The sequence below is a fragment of the Beta vulgaris genome, chromosome 7 (genome assembly GCF_026745355.1).
Source record: "Beta vulgaris subsp. vulgaris cultivar EL10 chromosome 7, EL10.2, whole genome shotgun sequence".
NCBI classification, from domain to species: Eukaryota; Viridiplantae; Streptophyta; class Magnoliopsida; order Caryophyllales; family Amaranthaceae; genus Beta; species Beta vulgaris.
In genome coordinates this window covers 9,766,062-9,784,820 of record NC_079208.1, presented here as the reverse complement: position 1 = coordinate 9,784,820, position 18,759 = coordinate 9,766,062, and the positions used below count along the sequence as shown (strand labels likewise).

At 36.5% G+C, this 18,759-nt stretch overlaps 2 protein-coding genes across 2 annotated transcripts; one reads left to right on the top strand and one right to left on the bottom strand.

The window, feature by feature from the left end:
• Positions 1–1,276: 1,276 nt before the first annotated feature.
• Positions 1,277–5,395, top strand: LOC104898643 (uncharacterized). Its single transcript, XM_010685738.4, has 2 exons — positions 1,277–1,637; positions 5,175–5,395. The coding sequence occupies exons 1-2, from the start codon at positions 1,381–1,383 to the stop codon at positions 5,275–5,277; spliced, it is 360 nt and encodes a 119-aa protein (XP_010684040.1). The 5' UTR covers positions 1,277–1,380; the 3' UTR covers positions 5,278–5,395.
• A 4,515-nt stretch (positions 5,396–9,910) lies between these two features.
• LOC104898642 (ABC transporter B family member 1) lies at positions 9,911–16,992 on the bottom strand. Its single transcript, XM_010685737.4, has 10 exons — positions 16,222–16,992; positions 16,062–16,116; positions 15,798–15,973; positions 15,520–15,720; positions 15,160–15,419; positions 14,743–15,059; positions 14,365–14,588; positions 12,390–12,763; positions 11,516–12,230; positions 9,911–11,391 (listed from the first exon to the last, which is right to left on the bottom strand). The coding sequence occupies exons 1-10, from the start codon at positions 16,639–16,641 to the stop codon at positions 10,105–10,107; spliced, it is 4,029 nt and encodes a 1,342-aa protein (XP_010684039.2). The 5' UTR covers positions 16,642–16,992; the 3' UTR covers positions 9,911–10,104.
• Between the last annotated feature and the right edge of the window lie 1,767 nt (positions 16,993–18,759).

Here is an 18,759-nt window from a genome sequence, read left to right as displayed (position 1 = left end):
TGTACCATATATTACATAGTTAATAAAACGTAGCTGATTACATAGAATCTAATTTTGAACGTAAATATATTATGCAACAACACACTTAGGTTCTAATATATTTTGTGGTATAGCTGATGTAAGTGTCGGTGACTGTCTTCCAACAATTTCATCTGATAATAATTGTAGTCTCCAATGTCAAGATTATATGTATCTTGAAGAAAGCTAATGGCTTGTCGAGCTGCAGTTTGCTGTGAAAGATACGCCTCTATTGAAGTTATTCCGATGAATCTTAGTGTGTGTGGGAAATTTGGAACTCCATGAATTTCAACGTATGCTTTCAATTCGTTGACTACATACATGCTTGGAGATAACAGACAAAATGCATAGTTTACCTTTCACAAATCTATCTATTTCAATTCCTTTTGTAATCTATATAAATACAAATAGTTCATCCCTTATATAGTAATTAAGAATATACTCATATAGCATACATATCTTAAATCTCAAATACTACTTGCTTATAAATGATTAACACCCTCTTTTTCTATTTCAGTATCAATGGAAGAACCACGTCGAGTAATTGAGGTAAATATCAAAATCATATTAAATGATATATTAATGCAATTAAGTCTACCACATGCAGATTTTGGAATTCATTCGGCAATTCATGACAAAATAGAAGCATATGTTGATCTTCATGGAATTCCAAATGTTCGTGGACCTCTACGATTTATTGGATCATCATCAACACAACTGGGCCCTTCACAACAAAATGCAGCAAGAAAAGCAATTAAATTTCTAGAAGAAACATATAATATTGAAGTTGCAGATTTCAACTACTATGGGTTCAAAACATTGCAACATACAAATAGTCATCTACTTCAAGAATACAATGACTCGATCCAAGATCAAAGAAAAAAAAACTTGATGTTGCTATCTCTTAGAAAAGTATATTTTGTATGTAAAATAATATATCATAGGAATGTAATATTTGTTTTTTCCTTCGATGTTTATATCTTGGTCTACATGTAATAATGTCCAAAATTAAGCTTTTACATATGTATCTTATAAATAATATTTATATATAACTTATTACATGCAAAATATTATTCCGAAATTGAAATTATTGTTATAATTCATGTTGGCGCACGCGGTGGTCCAACTAGTTGCAATAAAAAGGGCTTTGTTCAATAGGTCAAGAATAGTGGTATTGCTCGATTTTTATTGGACTAGGGCTGAAGCCCTGAAGATTAGGCCCAACCATACCTCTCATCTGTCAATTAATCTCTGAAACGTCTCAACCAAATAAGAAAATAAACCCCTAAATTTTTAGGGTTTTTCTCAACGAATTTCCATTGCAGCAATTTCGTTGTTGCAGTCTTTGAGAGGAGAGAGAAAATGGGAGGAAAATGCCCCCATAGAAGCGTAAAACACAGAAGATACTCTCACAAACAACATCGTCGTTCTAAATTTCTTGTTAAAGGAGACGATCTTGTTTACGATACTCTCCAGAAAACTGATTCTGAGAGAAAACCGTTGCCGATCGATGAAGATTTACCTGGTATGGGTCAGTATTACTGTCTTCATTGTGACCGTTACTTTGCCAATGTTACCGTTAGAGATGAGCACTTCAAAACTAAACGCCATAAGAAACGGTGCGTTTTTTTCTACTATATTTTGATTTTTGATGTGTGTAATTGATTGATTGTATTGGAAAGGTTGATATTTTTGTGTTATGAAGTTGTTGTTTGTTTTGATTGAATGAGAATTGTGAAGATGTGGTTGTTTAAGGTTCAGGGAGTTAGAATTGTGAACTTGTGCTTCTGTTATTAGGGTTTTTAAAGTGTTTGCTATGATATGGTTGTGTGAAAAAGGAAGATTTACTAAAGTTGAAGCTTTGGAGGAAATGAATGGGATGAGTTGATTGTGTTTCGGTGCAAGGGAAGTATTATGCTTTGGTGAGACTGGTTGGGATTTTGATGTGTATGTGTTGATCGGAGTGGCATTAGGCGTTTTGATGTCGGTGCTTGTTTTTTCGTAGAACTTTGAGATATTCTGCTGAATTTGGTGTTTTTGGAGATGCTTTCCTCTGATAGATCATCTTTTACTAATGATTTTATATTTATAGAATGCTCTTTGAGGAAGTGATGTTGACTATTGCTAAGTCAATTACTTTATGCAATGTAAAATTCATAGTGCTATAATCTTCAGCTGTGCGGATGTCTGTTTATCTTTTTGAGAATTCATAAAGACTCTGGACTTGGCTTAACTTTGCACTCAATGGTTATATGCCTTCTAGAAGAATTCAATCAGTAGGCAGCGTGAATATGATTGTATATATGCTGTTTTTAGGTATTGGTGAAGTTTAGGAGAAAGGGAAATTGTGAGGAATTATTGTTATTAGTGAAACTCTTTAGTGGATTTTGCTAGCAGTTTGTTTTGGCACAGACTTGAGGTTAATGTCTTTGTTGGTGGATGCGTCGCTTTGTGGAAACCTAGATGGTCATTGGTGGTTTTGGTGGAGATGTTACCATTGGGAGTTAGGTATCAGACCTCCTAAAGTTGTAATAGGAGCTAAATAAGCAATAGAATTTAGCATTCTTCTACCAAATTATGTATTACAATTTTATTGGCATTGCTACTATATAACAAAAAACAATGGCCACGAATATCATGGAAAACGCTTTGTTAAGCATTTTTGTAGCAAGAGAAAGAGCAAAGGAGGCTTATGAACTCTACTCAATGTATCAACTGTTTTATTTTTACTTCAAGGTAACTGGGTTATTTAGGGTTTATCATATACCCTTGAACTGCAACAATAAGAAATTGTTGAAAAGAATGTTTTTGACAACTTTTCTACTTTAATTGTAATTTTGTACTAGTATGTGGGAATGGGAAGTATAGGCACATGTGGGCGTGAGAGTGTATTTTAGTTATAATGGAGGGAAGAATTTCATAATTGATTGTTGAGTAACTACCCTTGATAGGGATCATCTTCCATTTTGGCTTTGTCTGATACATGACCCAAGACTAATTTTGCTTACATTTCATGACTAGTAAAAGTATTTGAATATGTGATAGATTATTGAGGATTTCATTCTCAATATGGTGAACTCTTATACTGTGAGAAGTGGTTAAAAGTTGTAAGAAGGGTAAAAGAGTTGAAGGTCTTTTTTGACTCAACTCTGTATAACATGTTTCATCTTTTTTTATCTCTCTTTACCCCCCAGATGTAAGAGACCATGTACACATCAATATGTCATAGAGTCACAAGATCCCTTAAATTTGAGATCAAGTGATGAAGAGAAAAGACAAACTTTAAGGCTGTTAGGCGAGGAAGAGACTTTAAGTTCTTGTGCTGGACTGTTAGCTTCCCATAGACCCATTGGAGAGAGAATGGGAGAGTTTGAACCCATCCAAAGCTTTCTTGTACTCTTAGCTTTTCTTCCCCCCCTCTCCTCCCCCTATCGTTTTTAGCTTTTCTGGGATGCGGAGCTCTAGGGAGGGAATCACATAGATGTTAACTGTTTAAGACTGGCTCTATCCATGTCTTGCAATCTTCTTCTTAAGGTCAAACAATCTGCTATTCCATCATTAACTCCCAACTCTATGCAATACTCAGCTAAATCTAAGCTGTGGAGCTGCCTAATTAACTGGTTTTAGGTTAACATGTCCACCATCCGCCATTTTAGTTCAACTATGTCGTGTGGATCGCATTTTCTCTACTGATGTTTCTAATGACCTGGATTCCACAATAATGCTACTTAAAGCCCGTAATGTTTCCACAGAAAAAGAGGAATTTATTGTTAGTTGCTCTTTGATGCCTTTGACTCCAGCTAGACTGAGGTCTTAAACTGAGGTATTATTTAGGTCTATTGAGTTGTAGTATCCTTCTCGATCATTATTGCCTGAAATAGTTAGAATGTCAATCTAACAAAATTTTCTCTGGTATAATGTTTTCTAAGGAAACTTTAATGATCAGCGTGGAAGTTATAGAAGTAATAGTGATCAACTTCTATAGATGTAGCATTATGGCCTATGGGCCGCATATAATCTATAAGCTTATTTGGAAGATAGTAAAATAATACTATCTCATAGTGGTGCCAAATACTATTTTTGTCATAATAATAAAGCCAATATATGTTCGAGAGATCAATTGTATTGTACTCCCTCTCTTTTTTCCCTAAATGGCTGTCCGAAATAAACTCTTTATTTCTCCATTTGAGTTGGAACCCATAATTATAAAATGGTATTTGCTTCTCATTGGGTCCTTAAAATACTCTTAAAAGTCAATAACAAGGATATAAATACAAAGGAGCCAACACCAACTACTTCCTATAAATGTGTGCGTTTTAGGAATTGAAATTTTATTATGGGACGGAAGAAGTACTTGGTTTACATTTACAGGCTGCCTACTCTTCATCTTGGGACAAGTGTTGCTTATTCGCGATATTCAGAATGGACCAGGAATGCAATTTGCTACCTGTATATTTTCAAATATAAAAGTGTACAACTACACCATTATACATGCTAAAAATCGTAGTTTGCCAGGAGAAAAGTTGGTTACGGTGCTTTGGATACACCTGACATATTATTGTCATCTTAGTATCTCAATTAGAGAACTTTTGAGACGAGGAATTATTGTGGCTATATCATATGAACAATCTTTGAGATGGGCATTTCCCCATTCATATAACTTGATGTGCTGACTTCTGAAGCTTGTATATCTCTGCTATATAAGGGGAGGTTTTGTCTTACAGGTGCCCAATGAATTATCTAAAGATGTTTGCAGTGGAAGAGCTGAAATTTATTTATGCTTCTCAGTTATGATGTGTTGTCCTGCCTGTTACTTCTTGTTTTTCTGTTTTTCCAGCTTTGCCTTTTAAACTGCAAACCAATTAATTTTTATTATTTCCACTACTGATACCCAGGCAGATGTCAAAGGTGCCATTTTCTTTCTGGTTTGTAGATGTTAGTCGAATTGTCATCATTGTACAGTTTGTATGAGTTCCCCCAAATTAGTGGCATAGCATTTGTGCCTTGAATTATAAAGCTAACAATGAGTTTGCTAGGCATATATTGACATCCACTTTATCAAAACATAACATGTTTTTCTTATTGAGATTCTTTTCTCCTGGATGCATGGTGAAGTTATTTGAAAATTGATTTACTCGATGTTATTGTGTAAGCAGTTTGAAGCTGATGCTCGGACCTGCACCGCACACCCAACTTGATGCCGAATTAGCAGCTGGCATGGGGATGCCGGATAATGGTCCAAAGTTGATGTCCATGTGAATGTTTATTTCCTCTTTTTGATTTAATCTATCTGAAGAAAATGTAGGAAGATCAGAGAATCATTTTAAAAAGCTGTGTTAAGAATATTTTCATGCTTTATTAATTGCTTGTTGGTTCATTTCCTTTGCTGCCACTGCATATTGTTTCCCAGGTTACTCCTTTTTGCAGGCCTTAAGCGTCTCACTTTTCTTTTTGGGGAAGCGGAGTGGTGCTTAGGCAAATTCTGTCTTCTGCTCCTGCTGTACTGCCTATTAAAGGCTAGTGAACAGTCCCTGATCCCTCTAAGACCCTTTCTTATGAGCTCTTTCTAGCTCAAATGATCAACCTCAGGGTCTGGATATGGGACTATAACCATCAACACCCCCCACATCGCGTTCCTTTGTCTTTTATATGCCAGTTTCCTCTTGTAACTTGCTCTACTCAGCTCCATGTACATTGGGGAGATTTCCAGTAAGCTTTCTGTGGATTGGCTCATGACAATTTGTATGTGGTATGGGGTGATGATGCTTGATGCTAAGCTTGCCCGGAGCTAGCTGACATTCAAATTGAGCTATTAGCTTCATAGTGCACATTCTAGATGTGCAAAGAAATAGGAGTATTAGATTTATCATTAAAGTGCAGTAACTAGCCAATGTGGAACATTCAATTCTAAGAATGGTTCATAATGTGGTTTTGGAACTGCAGGATAAAGAGCATGAACATTAGATTTTTTTTATTTGTTGTAGGCTTCTTAAAAGGGATAGAAATTCATCTAAACGTGGTCTTTATGGCTTTAGTAGTAGGCTGTATTATGTTATGGTAATTAAAAACAATTATGGTGTAATTATATAATAAGTTCTCATGTCAATATTTGTAATAATGGCACTTCATCTTAAAACATGTGTTTTTCTCATAAATTTTCATTATTATCCGATATCACCTTTTTAAGTGGTAATGGATAGTAATGAAGTTTCAGAAAGAGAATAGAAATTTTGGGATAAGGTAGCTTTGGTATGACATTAGGGTCTTATTTGTTTTGGAGGGAAATGTTAGGACTATGTATTTTTCATTTTTCGTTGTTTGATTGGACAAGGGATTGAAAAAGGAAAATTGAAGAGTATTTAAGCAGGCGTGAGTGCTGCAAGAAGAGCGGCCACCCTTATATTGCTTCTCTCACTATAAAGAAAGCAAGAAAAGCTCTGATTCAACATGCTTCGATATCGCTCACGAGTCACCTGAAGCTCCTCTAGCGCTGGATCAGTTCCAACCATCCCAGGCTGGCAGAGTGAACCCCTGGTTGGGGATGGTTTTTTGCGAAACTCGTTCCCATTGCGCTCACGGCTTGGCTGGACTTTTAGCGGTAAAGAATTCTCCTCACACGCAATCCCTTTCCGTGTAGCAATTGTAATTAGATTCATCCAAATCATATTATTGACCACAGAAGCCCAGCCCTTCCGACAAGAACAGTTACGCCTTTTCCTAAAGCCTTTACTAACTAACTAAAACAACTCTTATGAGAAACGGTAGGGGAGAGGTGAGGAGGGCCCCCTTCAAGCGGACTACTTTACTAGCTTGAATTCATTTCATTCAAAGTAATTAATTATCACATCATGTGCCAAGATCTATATGTTTCCTTACATCTCAAGAGATGACTATCATTCTAGGCAATCCTCAACCTAAGGAAGTCATATGACTTCTTCCATAATAGGTAAGTTTAAGTAAGATTCAATAATCAAGAAGGGTTTCACAAGAGCTATTACTATAGCTCAAAAGAACAAAAAGATGTTATTAAATACAAAGGTAAAGCTAAAGAGCATGTTGATGTTGCTAAATGATTTTAGACCTGAAAACCAATTAGAGTGGGAATAAAGTTTTCAATTTCAAGGTGAATATTGAAAAAATTTCAATATATAAACACAAAGTAAAGGTCATTGTTGAATCAACACCGTATATTTCTGAGATGTCGTATTTCCTTGGGTTGGTAGGTTACTTCGATAATGGCATTTCTCGATAGTGTCTCTGCGGTCGAGGTGCAGATCTATCAACGTACATGTGCTGGAGGCAACCCTAACAACTTCACACTTTTTTAATGATCTTTTTTATGGTTATGATGCTATGATAGGTGAATTTGTTTTCCATCCTTCTGTAAACATTTTATTCCAAAAACTAAAATGTCCATTTTTCCTTAGTAACTTAGTAGTTCACCATCAAACAAACAAAGAAAAAATGATATTCATTTTCAATGCAATTTCCATCAAACGAAATAAATCCTTAAAAAATTGTCATTAACATGGCTTTTTTCCACCATCAATCAAATGAGCCATTAGAGATATTCTATACTCATAAGCTTTGTCTATTTCAACGCGTGTGACTGGACAACATGGAGAAAGATCATAACTTTGACTCGGTCGCCTGAAATTGAACTAAATTTTGTTCAAGTCAATCTTTTATCATAATTTTTTTATGTGTTGCACAAGTAACATTAACAGGGTTGTCTTAAAAAGAATGGAGGTCATGTGCTAATCATTGACTTTAACTTCTTAAATAAGATTGCTATGCATAATTATGAAAATCAAGTAATTATTATCTATAAAATTATCATATAATATTAGCTTTTACAAAAAAAATTATGCAGTAAACAATGAATTTTAATTTGGGGTCCTTTAAAGTGAGAGGTCTTGTGCTGTTGGTCTTTTTACATGTCCTAATAGATCGTTATGATTACTAGTGACAAGACAATGAAAAAAGACGGGGTAGAATTCTCACGACAATGAAAGAGGTAGTTTCTAGAAGAGATGAGACATCATATCATAAGGACATATTATCAACAATCATTATACTCTTTTAAGTTATATCGATGCATACTTAATATACATGACTATATTCACGGCTAAGGCATTGTTCCACTTATTCCCATATAGTTTAAGGTCTAAACCTCTTTTCTCTTGTAATGTGGACTCTCTGTTCTCGTGACGGGTGCGGCTTAGGCTCGTTTAACAAGATCACACTTGATTATATTTTAACCTATACATTTAGAAACATAAATGCCTACCAACAAGACTAAATATGCCAATCAACAAAACGGGATAAGGTTAGTAAGATAAATAGTGGTTACTATGCAAATGTTATATTTATTTAGAAACAAAAAAAGTAAATTATAATATGCAATATTAATTTTAGGAATATGCCTACCAACAAAAATTCTAGTTGTATTCTGCACATTATATGAATTTCAAAAATAAATTATTTTATAAAAGTTAATTCTACATGTCATATACTGGTGCTTTGGGGAGATTTTCAAAACTAATCTCCTTCCTTACGCTCTTATAGACATTTAACTTTAGAAGTTATAGATCAAATCAACATATACATTCTTGCTTGATGATAAAAAAAAAGTTTCTATAATACTTTTAAATCCATTATAGTTGGAAACAAATCATATCGTCATGACACATAACACTCCATATATAGTTCCTCAAGCACTAAAGAGTAAAGACACTAAGATAGCTTTAAAATGAGTATAAAATGTAAAAAAGAAAAAATTTTGTAGCACAACAACTAGATAGCTCTAAATTGGCCACCAGTACAATATAATTAACAGGCATAAACATAAGCCAAATTTTAATGGGCCTCTTGTTGCTTGAATTATGTGTGGTGAATGGTGATAGCCACATCCAATTAGGATTAGGTTACCTACACAATAACACAACATAAGTACTAGTTGAATTTAGAGGCAAATTCAGTGTCTTCCTCATAATTCAAAACATAAGGTGGTCACTCAGTTGGGACCACTTGTACCTTACAAAAGCATTAACATATGCAATATGCCAATATGCATGCATGCTTTATAGAGAAGAATAATTTGACTGTCATTTTCTCCAATCTTTATTTTTCCTCCTATCAATTATTATTATATCTATTCTATATTCATTGACCCTTCTAATGCACACCCTACCATAAGGACCCCACTTTTTTTTTACCCAAAAACATCTTTTTCTAGTTTGTAATCTGTCATTTCTAAGCCTCTCACTTTTTCTTTTACATGTGTGTGTGTGATTTATGAACGTGCAACCACCACTATGAACCAAAATTAAATTATTTTGCTCCCCCTTATTTCACTATGAGCCACCACGCCTCTATCACTCTACCCCTTACCCGCATGCTCTGTCACCTTCTTAATTTTCATTATGAGACTACTACTAGTAATTAGTTAGTAGTAATTGGGAGATAGATACATCTAATGATCTATCCACTTGATACTGGTACAATTTCCACTTAAATTTTTGATTTTCAAACACTATCCATCAAAGTATATTAGAGATGAATAATCTATCTATTAAGTAGATCAACTTTTTTTTGTTAATATATTGGTACTAGGGGTGATGCACCAGCATTATCAAAGAGTCATACCTAGGCGTCTGTTTCGTGATGTCATCGGAACCTATGGATTGCAAACACTATGCGGCCCAGCCTATCTCGGTTTGGACCACATCTAACCCACCCTCTCGGAAAATGTACGAAATATGGTCTAGTATGATGGTTGCATATGAGTATATGATTGTGTCCAAGTTGGAGCTGAATTGTGCCTCCCTAATCTCTCTCTTGTGATTGCATATAAAGAAATGCAATAGAAATTTGGATTCAAGAGAGAACCTTTTTGAGAAGAACACTATATTTCATTAGCTAAATTAGATAACACATACACAAGATGCTATATATGACAGCAAAAATCAAGAATTCCAAACTGATGAGAAGGGACATCTAAGTATACTCTCTTTTTCTTTCAATTCATTTCTTTTTCCTCTATCTTTTTACTAATTTGGAAATTCTTCCCCCCTAAACAGGTCATCAATTTTCTTTCCCTTCATCTTCTCTTGGACGTGTGGAAGATGTTGATCCTGATGCCATCCCTACGGCTTGACCATGTGAGAACCTTTGCAATTGTATCATTCGTGCGTAACACCCATCTGGGTAATTCTTTATAAGATGCGAATGAGACCCTTGTTCGGCTACTTTCCCATCATCAATAACGGCAATGACATGGGCATTTCTAATGGTTGATAGCCTATGGGCCACCACAATTGTTGTCTTCCCTGAGCAAGCACGGTCCAAGGCTTCCTGAACAGACCTCTCAGATTCTGCATCAAGAGCACTGGTAGCTTCATCGAGCAACATTATCTCTGCCTTCTTCACAAAAGCTCTTGCAAGTGCAATCCTCTGTTTTTGTCCCCCAGACATTTGAACTCCTCTTTCTCCTACCTGAGTCTTGTAGCCTTCAGGCATGGCTGATATGAACTTGTGGGCATTTGCTAGGGTTGCTGCTTCGATTATCTCAGTTTCAGTTGCATTTTCGTTGCCATACTTAATGTTATCATAAATAGTGGTGGCAAAGAGGCATGGTTCTTGAGGTACTAACCCTATGTGTTGCCGTAGGGACTTCAGGTTGTACTTCCGGATGTCCTTACCATCAATCATGACTCTCCCGGATGATGGATCATAGAATCTTAACACAAGTGAAATGACGGAACTCTTACCACATCCGCTAGGTCCCACTAAGGCAAGGGTCTTCCCTGCTCGTGCCCTTAGGTTGAGGTCTTGGAAGACAGATATGTCAGGACGGGTGGGATAGGAGAAGTCAACATGTTTGAGTTCCACCTCTCCCCGAAGGCGTTCGGGAACCGGAATAGCATCGGAATCATCAGGTTCAATCTCAGTTTTTCGATCAAGAAGCTGAAACACAGATTTCATGGCACGGCCTCCCTTAATGAAATCAGGTGCCAGGGTCAAAGTCTCCGCAGCACCATTAGCAGAGACCATAAGGACCATGAATACCCGGATTGTCTTGGAGAAATCAGAGATTCCATGCTTAACAAGCCAAGAAGCATACCAAAGACCAAGAGCATAGGAAGCATAAAGGGCAAACTGAGCTATTCCATATCCACTACCTGCAATCTGCCCCTTCCAGAAGCAACGACGTAAAGGAGTTTCAAGATTGCTGGTAAATAGACCTACAATTTTCACTTCTGAGTTGAATGCCGCTACAGTTCTGACATTTGACACTGCCTCTCCTGCCAGCTGTGTCGCCTTAGCATGGGCAGCCTCTAGGTCTCCAGAGAACCCTTTCAGAAACATTTTCTGCCAACAAGTTGATACTTACATTAGGACTACAGCAGATGAAGGGGAAGGTTATATTCCTAATCATATTCATATGTGCATCATAATTTCTCAGCATTCTTAAATAATCAGCTTAGTAACTAACCTGCAGAACAGTAGCAGCAACAACAACGGGGAAGACAGCTATAAGTACAAGGGCAAGACGCCATTGCAAAACAAATCCAGCAGTACAAGCAACAAGCATGAGGGCAGAGTTCTGCATAATAACAGAAATCCTGTCTCCAATTGCCGATCGAACATTATTGGCATCAAGAGCAAGCCTAGTAGCAATTCGGGCACTCTCATTTTCTTCCTGATCAAACCATGCCATCTCATTCTTTATTACAGCTGCCATCATTTTCTCCCTCACCCTTTTTGTGAGATTCTCACCAACCACATCCCAGAAGAAATGCTGCAGCGTATTAAAAATGAGAGCAGCAGATGAAAGTCCAATCAGTAGATAGCAATACTTAGCAATTTCTCTGATCATGAAAGCGTGGTCCGGGTTGTAGTAGACACTAAGGACAGCACTGAGAACATATGCAAAAAAGGCACTTAGTGAACCACATATAACAGAGCCTACAGAACCAATTAAGGCATAAGGCCATTCAGGAGCATTCATTTTAGCAAGACGCCAAAAGGAATTAGCTTGCTCCTTAAATGCCAGCTTCTCATTCCTGTAACTTGCATGGGTGGCGTCAAGAGAGAGACTGAAATCAGAAGTAGAGAAATCAGAGAGCCGACGTGAATAAGGTGAGCGCCCGTAAGAAGAGTTCCGTGCAATAATTGGTGAGCTGACGGAGTTTCTTGCACTTGAAGGCCTGCAAGATAGAGTACAAGGTCAAATTGCAACTATCTAGATACAATGCAATCAGATGAAAGAAAAAAATCCGAAATTATGTCAATAGTTAAATACTCTTTAAATAGCAGGATCTATCTTCACTAGGCTGATTGACCTAGATGGTGTTAATAGGCAGTACCTGGCACTACTCTTTCTGGCATTATGTAGGGCTGTTTCGTGAGCCGCTTCTTGCATGCGAATGAGCTTGGAATAAACACTATTTTCTCCTTTTGCCATAAGTTCATCGTGGGTTCCAATCTCAGATACACTTCCTTGCTGAAGTACAGCCACAAGATCAGCTTTCCGAATGGTGGAGAGACGGTGGGCAATAACAAGAGTTGTTCTCCCGATCATAAACCGGTCAAGAGCCTCTTGAACAAGCTTCTCTGATTCTGAGTCTAATGCACTAGTGGCTTCATCTAAAAGCAGTATTGCTGGGTTCTTAAGCATTGCCCTCGCGATAGCAATCCTTTGTTTTTGTCCTCCAGAGAGCTGCAAGCCCCTTTCCCCTACCTGTCATTTGCACAACGGCTGTCAGACTAGATTCATTGAATTAATTTCATTTTTGGATCAACTTCACTATAAATTCAAAAAGATAAATGGGAGCAGAATGCAGTTTCTCTGAATGGCGCCTACTAACAAAAATGTTAAAGCTACTTTTGCTCCATGTTTTGTCACATAGATGATAGTTATTCCACAGGAATACAGATTCCTGAGCATCAGACATAAACATAGCGAGGCTTTATTCATATGAACTTTTGGATCAATTAGATATCCATATTTCCTGTGGACATTCATATTTCATTAAATATCTTTGGAATTAGGAATAAGTTAACATATTAAATATATTCCCAAAGAAGAAATGCTAGACTTCTATTAACATCAAAAGATGTGTGATCCTGTCAAAATTCCCAAACCTAATACTACCAATTTGGGATATGTATTTGGTGCTTAGATCTGTTAACAACAAAAAGGATGATTCTTAGATGTTCATATAAAATTCGACCATGGAAACCTATTAGTTCCGAGCGATCACACACCCATATTTAATATGGCGACCTAAGAATGTTCAATACCAAAACCATAAAAAACATTTCTGCAGGATATAACAATAAAGCTTGACTCATTACCAGACCCATTTTCTTTATCTATATTCTTTTCATTTTGAAGAGAGGATCTAAACATCATAGTATCATCGTTCAACGAGGCCATGAAGAGGCTTTATTCCAGTCTTCGGAGACCCATAAATTGAGGGAGTATCCTATCATAAGAAGAAACTTTGTAATAAAAACAACATTTTATATTGCATATACTTAACTCTTAGGAAATCATGCCCAACCTCACCCAGAAAGAAAACAATAGATTATCAAGATGGAAATAATAAGAAATAAAAGCACTGAGCCGAAATAAGTAAAATACTAACTGACAAAAGCTCTAGTCCAAATGGTCCTTGTTTGTGAAGAGGAAAAAGAGTATGCTATTAATATCTGCACATGCATTGTTGACTGCAACATGTTACCCTTTTCTTTAAATGCATGACCAAACACCTTCTTTTGGATTGACTTTTTTGAAAGGGTTAGGTACTGTTTGTTGACCAATCACCCAATTTAACAATATACTCCTACATGAAATAATTATAGACTTGCACTCTATATGAAATATGAATGCAATGAAGAACAGGAAAAAGAGATAAAATTAATTAGTGATAAAATAATGAGCATGGGAAAGGAAAAATAACTATACTACTAGCAGACAGCAACTATATCACTGTTTCCTAAGCCGAAAGATTTCATCCAAATTCCGAGTAGTTATCTATTGTTACTCAAACTCTTCAATGCAGTCAATGTGGCAGCTAAAACTATAGGAAAATTGGACACAATAATTCCTATGTTACTCGAACTTGGTACTCGTGTCCAACTTGTGTTAGATTCCGCTATTTATGAAAAAATCCCACATACTCATCCATGGTAGTCTAGATAATCGAGGATTAGACACGGGTACTATAACGAACCAAAATTACGTGGAAGAAGTCGAACCAGGAATAGATCAAGTTACTAGCTAAACCAGTGTAAACCAGTACAAGTTGTAAAAATAAGGCAAAAAATATAACTAACCTGTGTGTCAAAGCCATCAGGAAGCTTAATGATAAAAGAATGAGCATTAGCAACTCTAGCAGCTTCTTCAACCTCAACCAAGCTAGCCTCTGGTCTGCCTAGAAGTATGTTCTCTTTGATGCTGGTGGCAAACAAAGCAGGCTCTTGGCTCACCAACCCTATTTGCTGTCTCAGCCATCTAAGCTTTAATGTTTTTATGTCATGCCCATCTAGAAGAAGTTGCCCTGTAAAAATATATATTAATACTTATTATTACTAAAATATTTAATAAACCCAAGAGAAAATACTTCAACATTAGTAAGAAAAGATGCAAAAAATATCATTGTAATATGCTCCTTATAACCCAACAAAGTTGCATGGGAAATACGAAAATTTTACCTTCAATAGGATCATAAAATCTCTCAATGAGAGAGACGACAGTGCTTTTCCCAGATCCACTACTACCAACTAGAGCTATAGTTTTTCCAGCAGGTACAGTGAGAGTGAAGTTGTGAAGAATTTTCACATCCGGCCTAGATGGATATGCGAATTCCACATTTTTGAGCTCAATTTGCCCGGTTACTGATTCCAATTCGGTCCCAGATATCTTGTTTCTGTCAATGCTTGGTTTGTGATCAATAACCATAAAAATCTTTGCAGCTGCAGCTTTTGCCTTGGCAAATGCACTCATGCTAGGAGCTGATTGTCCCAAACCTCTGATTAAGCAAATTAGGAGTACAATATTAATCCAAAACCACAATTAAGAAGTTGAACTACAAGATAGTTGTTGATGAAGACAAAAAAAAAAGAACTTACATTCCACCAATCATGACTGCAAACATAGTTGCTATAGCAAGACCACCATTGGTCAAGTGGTGCCTAACAAGATAACCTCCATACCAAAGAAGAAGAGCATAACAACAGAACACAACAAAATAAGTTCCTCCTAATCCCAAACCCTTTGCTAATCCAGTCTTGTACCCAAGCTTTTGGGCGATTTTCAACGCAGCGGAGTACCCTTGTAGAGCTCGAGATTCACCCACAAATGCAAAAACCACTCGAATTTGGACAATTGTCTGCCAAATTACAACCAAATTAGGAATACCCAGATGACAAAAATCACCAAAAGATATCATAAAGCATTCAAGCATTCAAGCATTCTGCATTGAATTGTACCTGTTCGACAATATTTCCGGCCTGTGACATAGCTCCTTGGCTCTTGGTAGAGAGCTTGGCCAATGTTGTTGTATGAATCCCACCAATAACAGCAATTAGAGGAACAACAGCAAGAGTTACCAGAGCTAATTGCCACACAGCAGTGAATCCCACCACAAAACCAGTCACAAAAGTTGCCAAGTAGTGAATGAAACTACCCAACTGCAATATATCAATGAAAAACACTCAGCATTCTTTTGTTTTCCTAAGTAAGAAATGAAAAATGCAAAATATTTTACCTTCTCACTTATGGCATCTTGAACAAGTGCAGCATCAGTGTTAATAGCAAAAACTATGTCAGAACTCCTAACTTGAGTATCAAAGTACTGAATGTCCTGACTCAATGCTGCTTCTAAGTACTTAATCCTCATTTTTGTTGATTGTCTCTCTCCAGTCCACATCCAACATGCAATTTCTGTCCACCCAAAAAACTTCATTTAATTACAGTGCAAAAATGGTAGAAAATTTATGAGCTAAAACCCCAAAAAAAAAAAAAAAATCACCTGCCCATGAAGATGCCCATATTGCTGCTCCAACAACAAGAAAGTAATATGCATACTGAACATTAATTAGGGAAGAAAAAAAATACCCATATCAAAAATTTATCAACTTTGAACAAATTAACTAAAAAAAACATAAATTAAGTAAGATGAATTAGATTACCTTTAAAACTTCTTGCATCATTTTATCAGGGTTATTTGCATAAGACCCAAAAGAATTAACAAGATCAGCAAAGAATCTAAGAAAAAGAGGCAAAGCACAGCCATGAACAAAAGCTCCAAGAGAACCAATTGTCATTAAAATACAATCCAAACCATCAGCAAATCTGAATAACTCTTTAAACGCAACTGCTGGAGGTAATCCTTCTTTCTTCCCTTCAGAAACTTCCATTTCTTTCTCTCTCCTCTGCTCTTTTGGTGTTGCTGATTCTCTCTCTAAATGTTGAGCAACACTCTCTGTTGTTGTTGTTGTTGTTGTTGTTGTTGATGATGTTGTTGTTGATGAAGGATTAAGTTCAAGGCCTTGCATTTCAGACCATCTCCACTGTTCAGTCGTCTTTATCTCCCTAGAATCTTGTGACATTATTTGTAAACAACCCAAATTATGTGATTCTTTTATAGCCCAAAATGAGCTAAGAAAATAAATAAATTATAATCCAAGGTGGGTTTTTTTTATGTTCTTTTAATTAATGGTTCAAAGCTTCTTCAAAACACCATCCCTAGGATAGGAGACAATAAATTACTACTGGGTGAGAATTTACATGTGTTTCTGTGTTAAAATTTGGAGAGAGAAAGAGAGAGTGTGGAGTGACAGAAGATGTTTCATTCATTTAGTTTTTGGTTGCTTGCTGTGTAGAAAAAAATGAGAGAGAAACAGAAAGTGACATATGATAAGGCAAGAAGAGAGAGAAGGAGTGCGATGTGGGGAGGTTTCTAATTCTATAATTTAAAGCTCCGACAGTAAACACTGTGTGAAAACTTGGAGGGAATAGGGATTGGTTTTTTGACTAGTAGTGTGGAGTTGTGGACTGTGAAGTGAGAAGTTCAGATTTGAGGAGTTGAGCTAGTGTATGTTAGAATAGAAAAATACTCCCTCCATGGAAATGTAATTTTATTGTAAGAACCTACTACTTTGAGCCTTTGAGGTAAAAAGATGTGCCTGGACCATTTGTGTACCATCGCATGTGGCGGAGACTTGGACCTTAGACATGGGCATGGCACACTTGTTTGTGGTTAGTAGCCTCATAGTGCCGGAGACTTGGTCAAACACGATACACTTACTTGTGCTTGGACCATGTTTATACCAACTTTGTTGTGTCGGAGGTTTTTTAAAAAAATCTTCACACTTGCTTTTGTCTGGGCCACGTTCGTACCAATTTTATTTGTGTGTTGAAGGCTTAATCAGACATGACACACTTGCTTGTGCCTTTAACATTTAGATATGATATCAAGATTTAGATGTTGCATGATTTATAGGTCTATATAACTAGCTTAGGTTGTGGTGTACCTTTATCACGAGCTTGAAAATCTGTTGTAGTGTTCTATAGTGCTAATATTTGTATCCGATCTTGTTGTGCTTATCTACATTTATAAATGTGGTCGAGGCATGGCACAATGTGAATAGTACCATTTTGTGCATGGTCCGTATCTATGATGTGTGATGCTTTTTCGGTTGTTATATTTATTGTAAGTTCTCAATCTATTCCAATTAAATATACATAGGTAAGTAAAGTATTTAGGGTTGAAAGAATCTATCACCTTTATGCGCTAATAAACTCATAATGAAGTCAAGATTAGGCTTTTTACTTGAAAGGTTTTATTGAGAATGACTTTTCTATGAATTATGGTAGGTTTTTGTGGCTTCTGTGGTGAAAATCATGGGTGATGAAGGATCAAAGATACGATTAGGGATACAAAATTCCTCCATGTATCGTGAGTTTAGTTGGTTTGATGTGGGCCTTCTATTTATTAATAATTGAATTGGATCCTACTTTAATTTGATGGGTTTGGTGTGATCCCTTTTTTTCAAGCAATATATCTTATTTTGCCCAAGTCATTGAATAACATTATTCAAAGTGCAGAATGTACCATCATGTGTCTGAATCTTGATAGAGCTTATTCCAACTGTCTTGCAGACTGCACTGTTAGCCATTGAAATATTACCTCCATCTACATGCTCATAAGTATTCAACCACTACGATGACTCATATGATACGACGCTCCAGAATCACGAACTAAAGCAAGATCATTGCAATGTGTTTGTTCATTAGCATCTAAAGCAAGATCATCCTCAGATTCGAATTTTTGGCTGCAGTAGTAGCAGAATTAGACCCATATTTATTTTCCCGATGCTTCTTTTTAGGACATTCCTTTTTCCAATGGTCCTTCTCCTTACAACAATTACGAATACCATTAGGTTTAGGACCCCTTTGGAATTTCCGGATTTCCTGAAATTCTTTTTCCCAGAATTCCGATGTCCCTTACTACTATTAGGCACTAATCCAGAAGCCTGATTATCTGTACCTATACTACCAGATGCCTTATGGCGCAATTCACTAGTATGCAAAGATGATCTAACCTCTTCTAGGGACACACGGTCTTTACAAACAATGAAAGATTGCAAAAACAATTCATATGGCAATGGTAAAGAAACAAGCAGAATTAAATCAGCATCCTCATCCTCCACCTTAACATCAATATT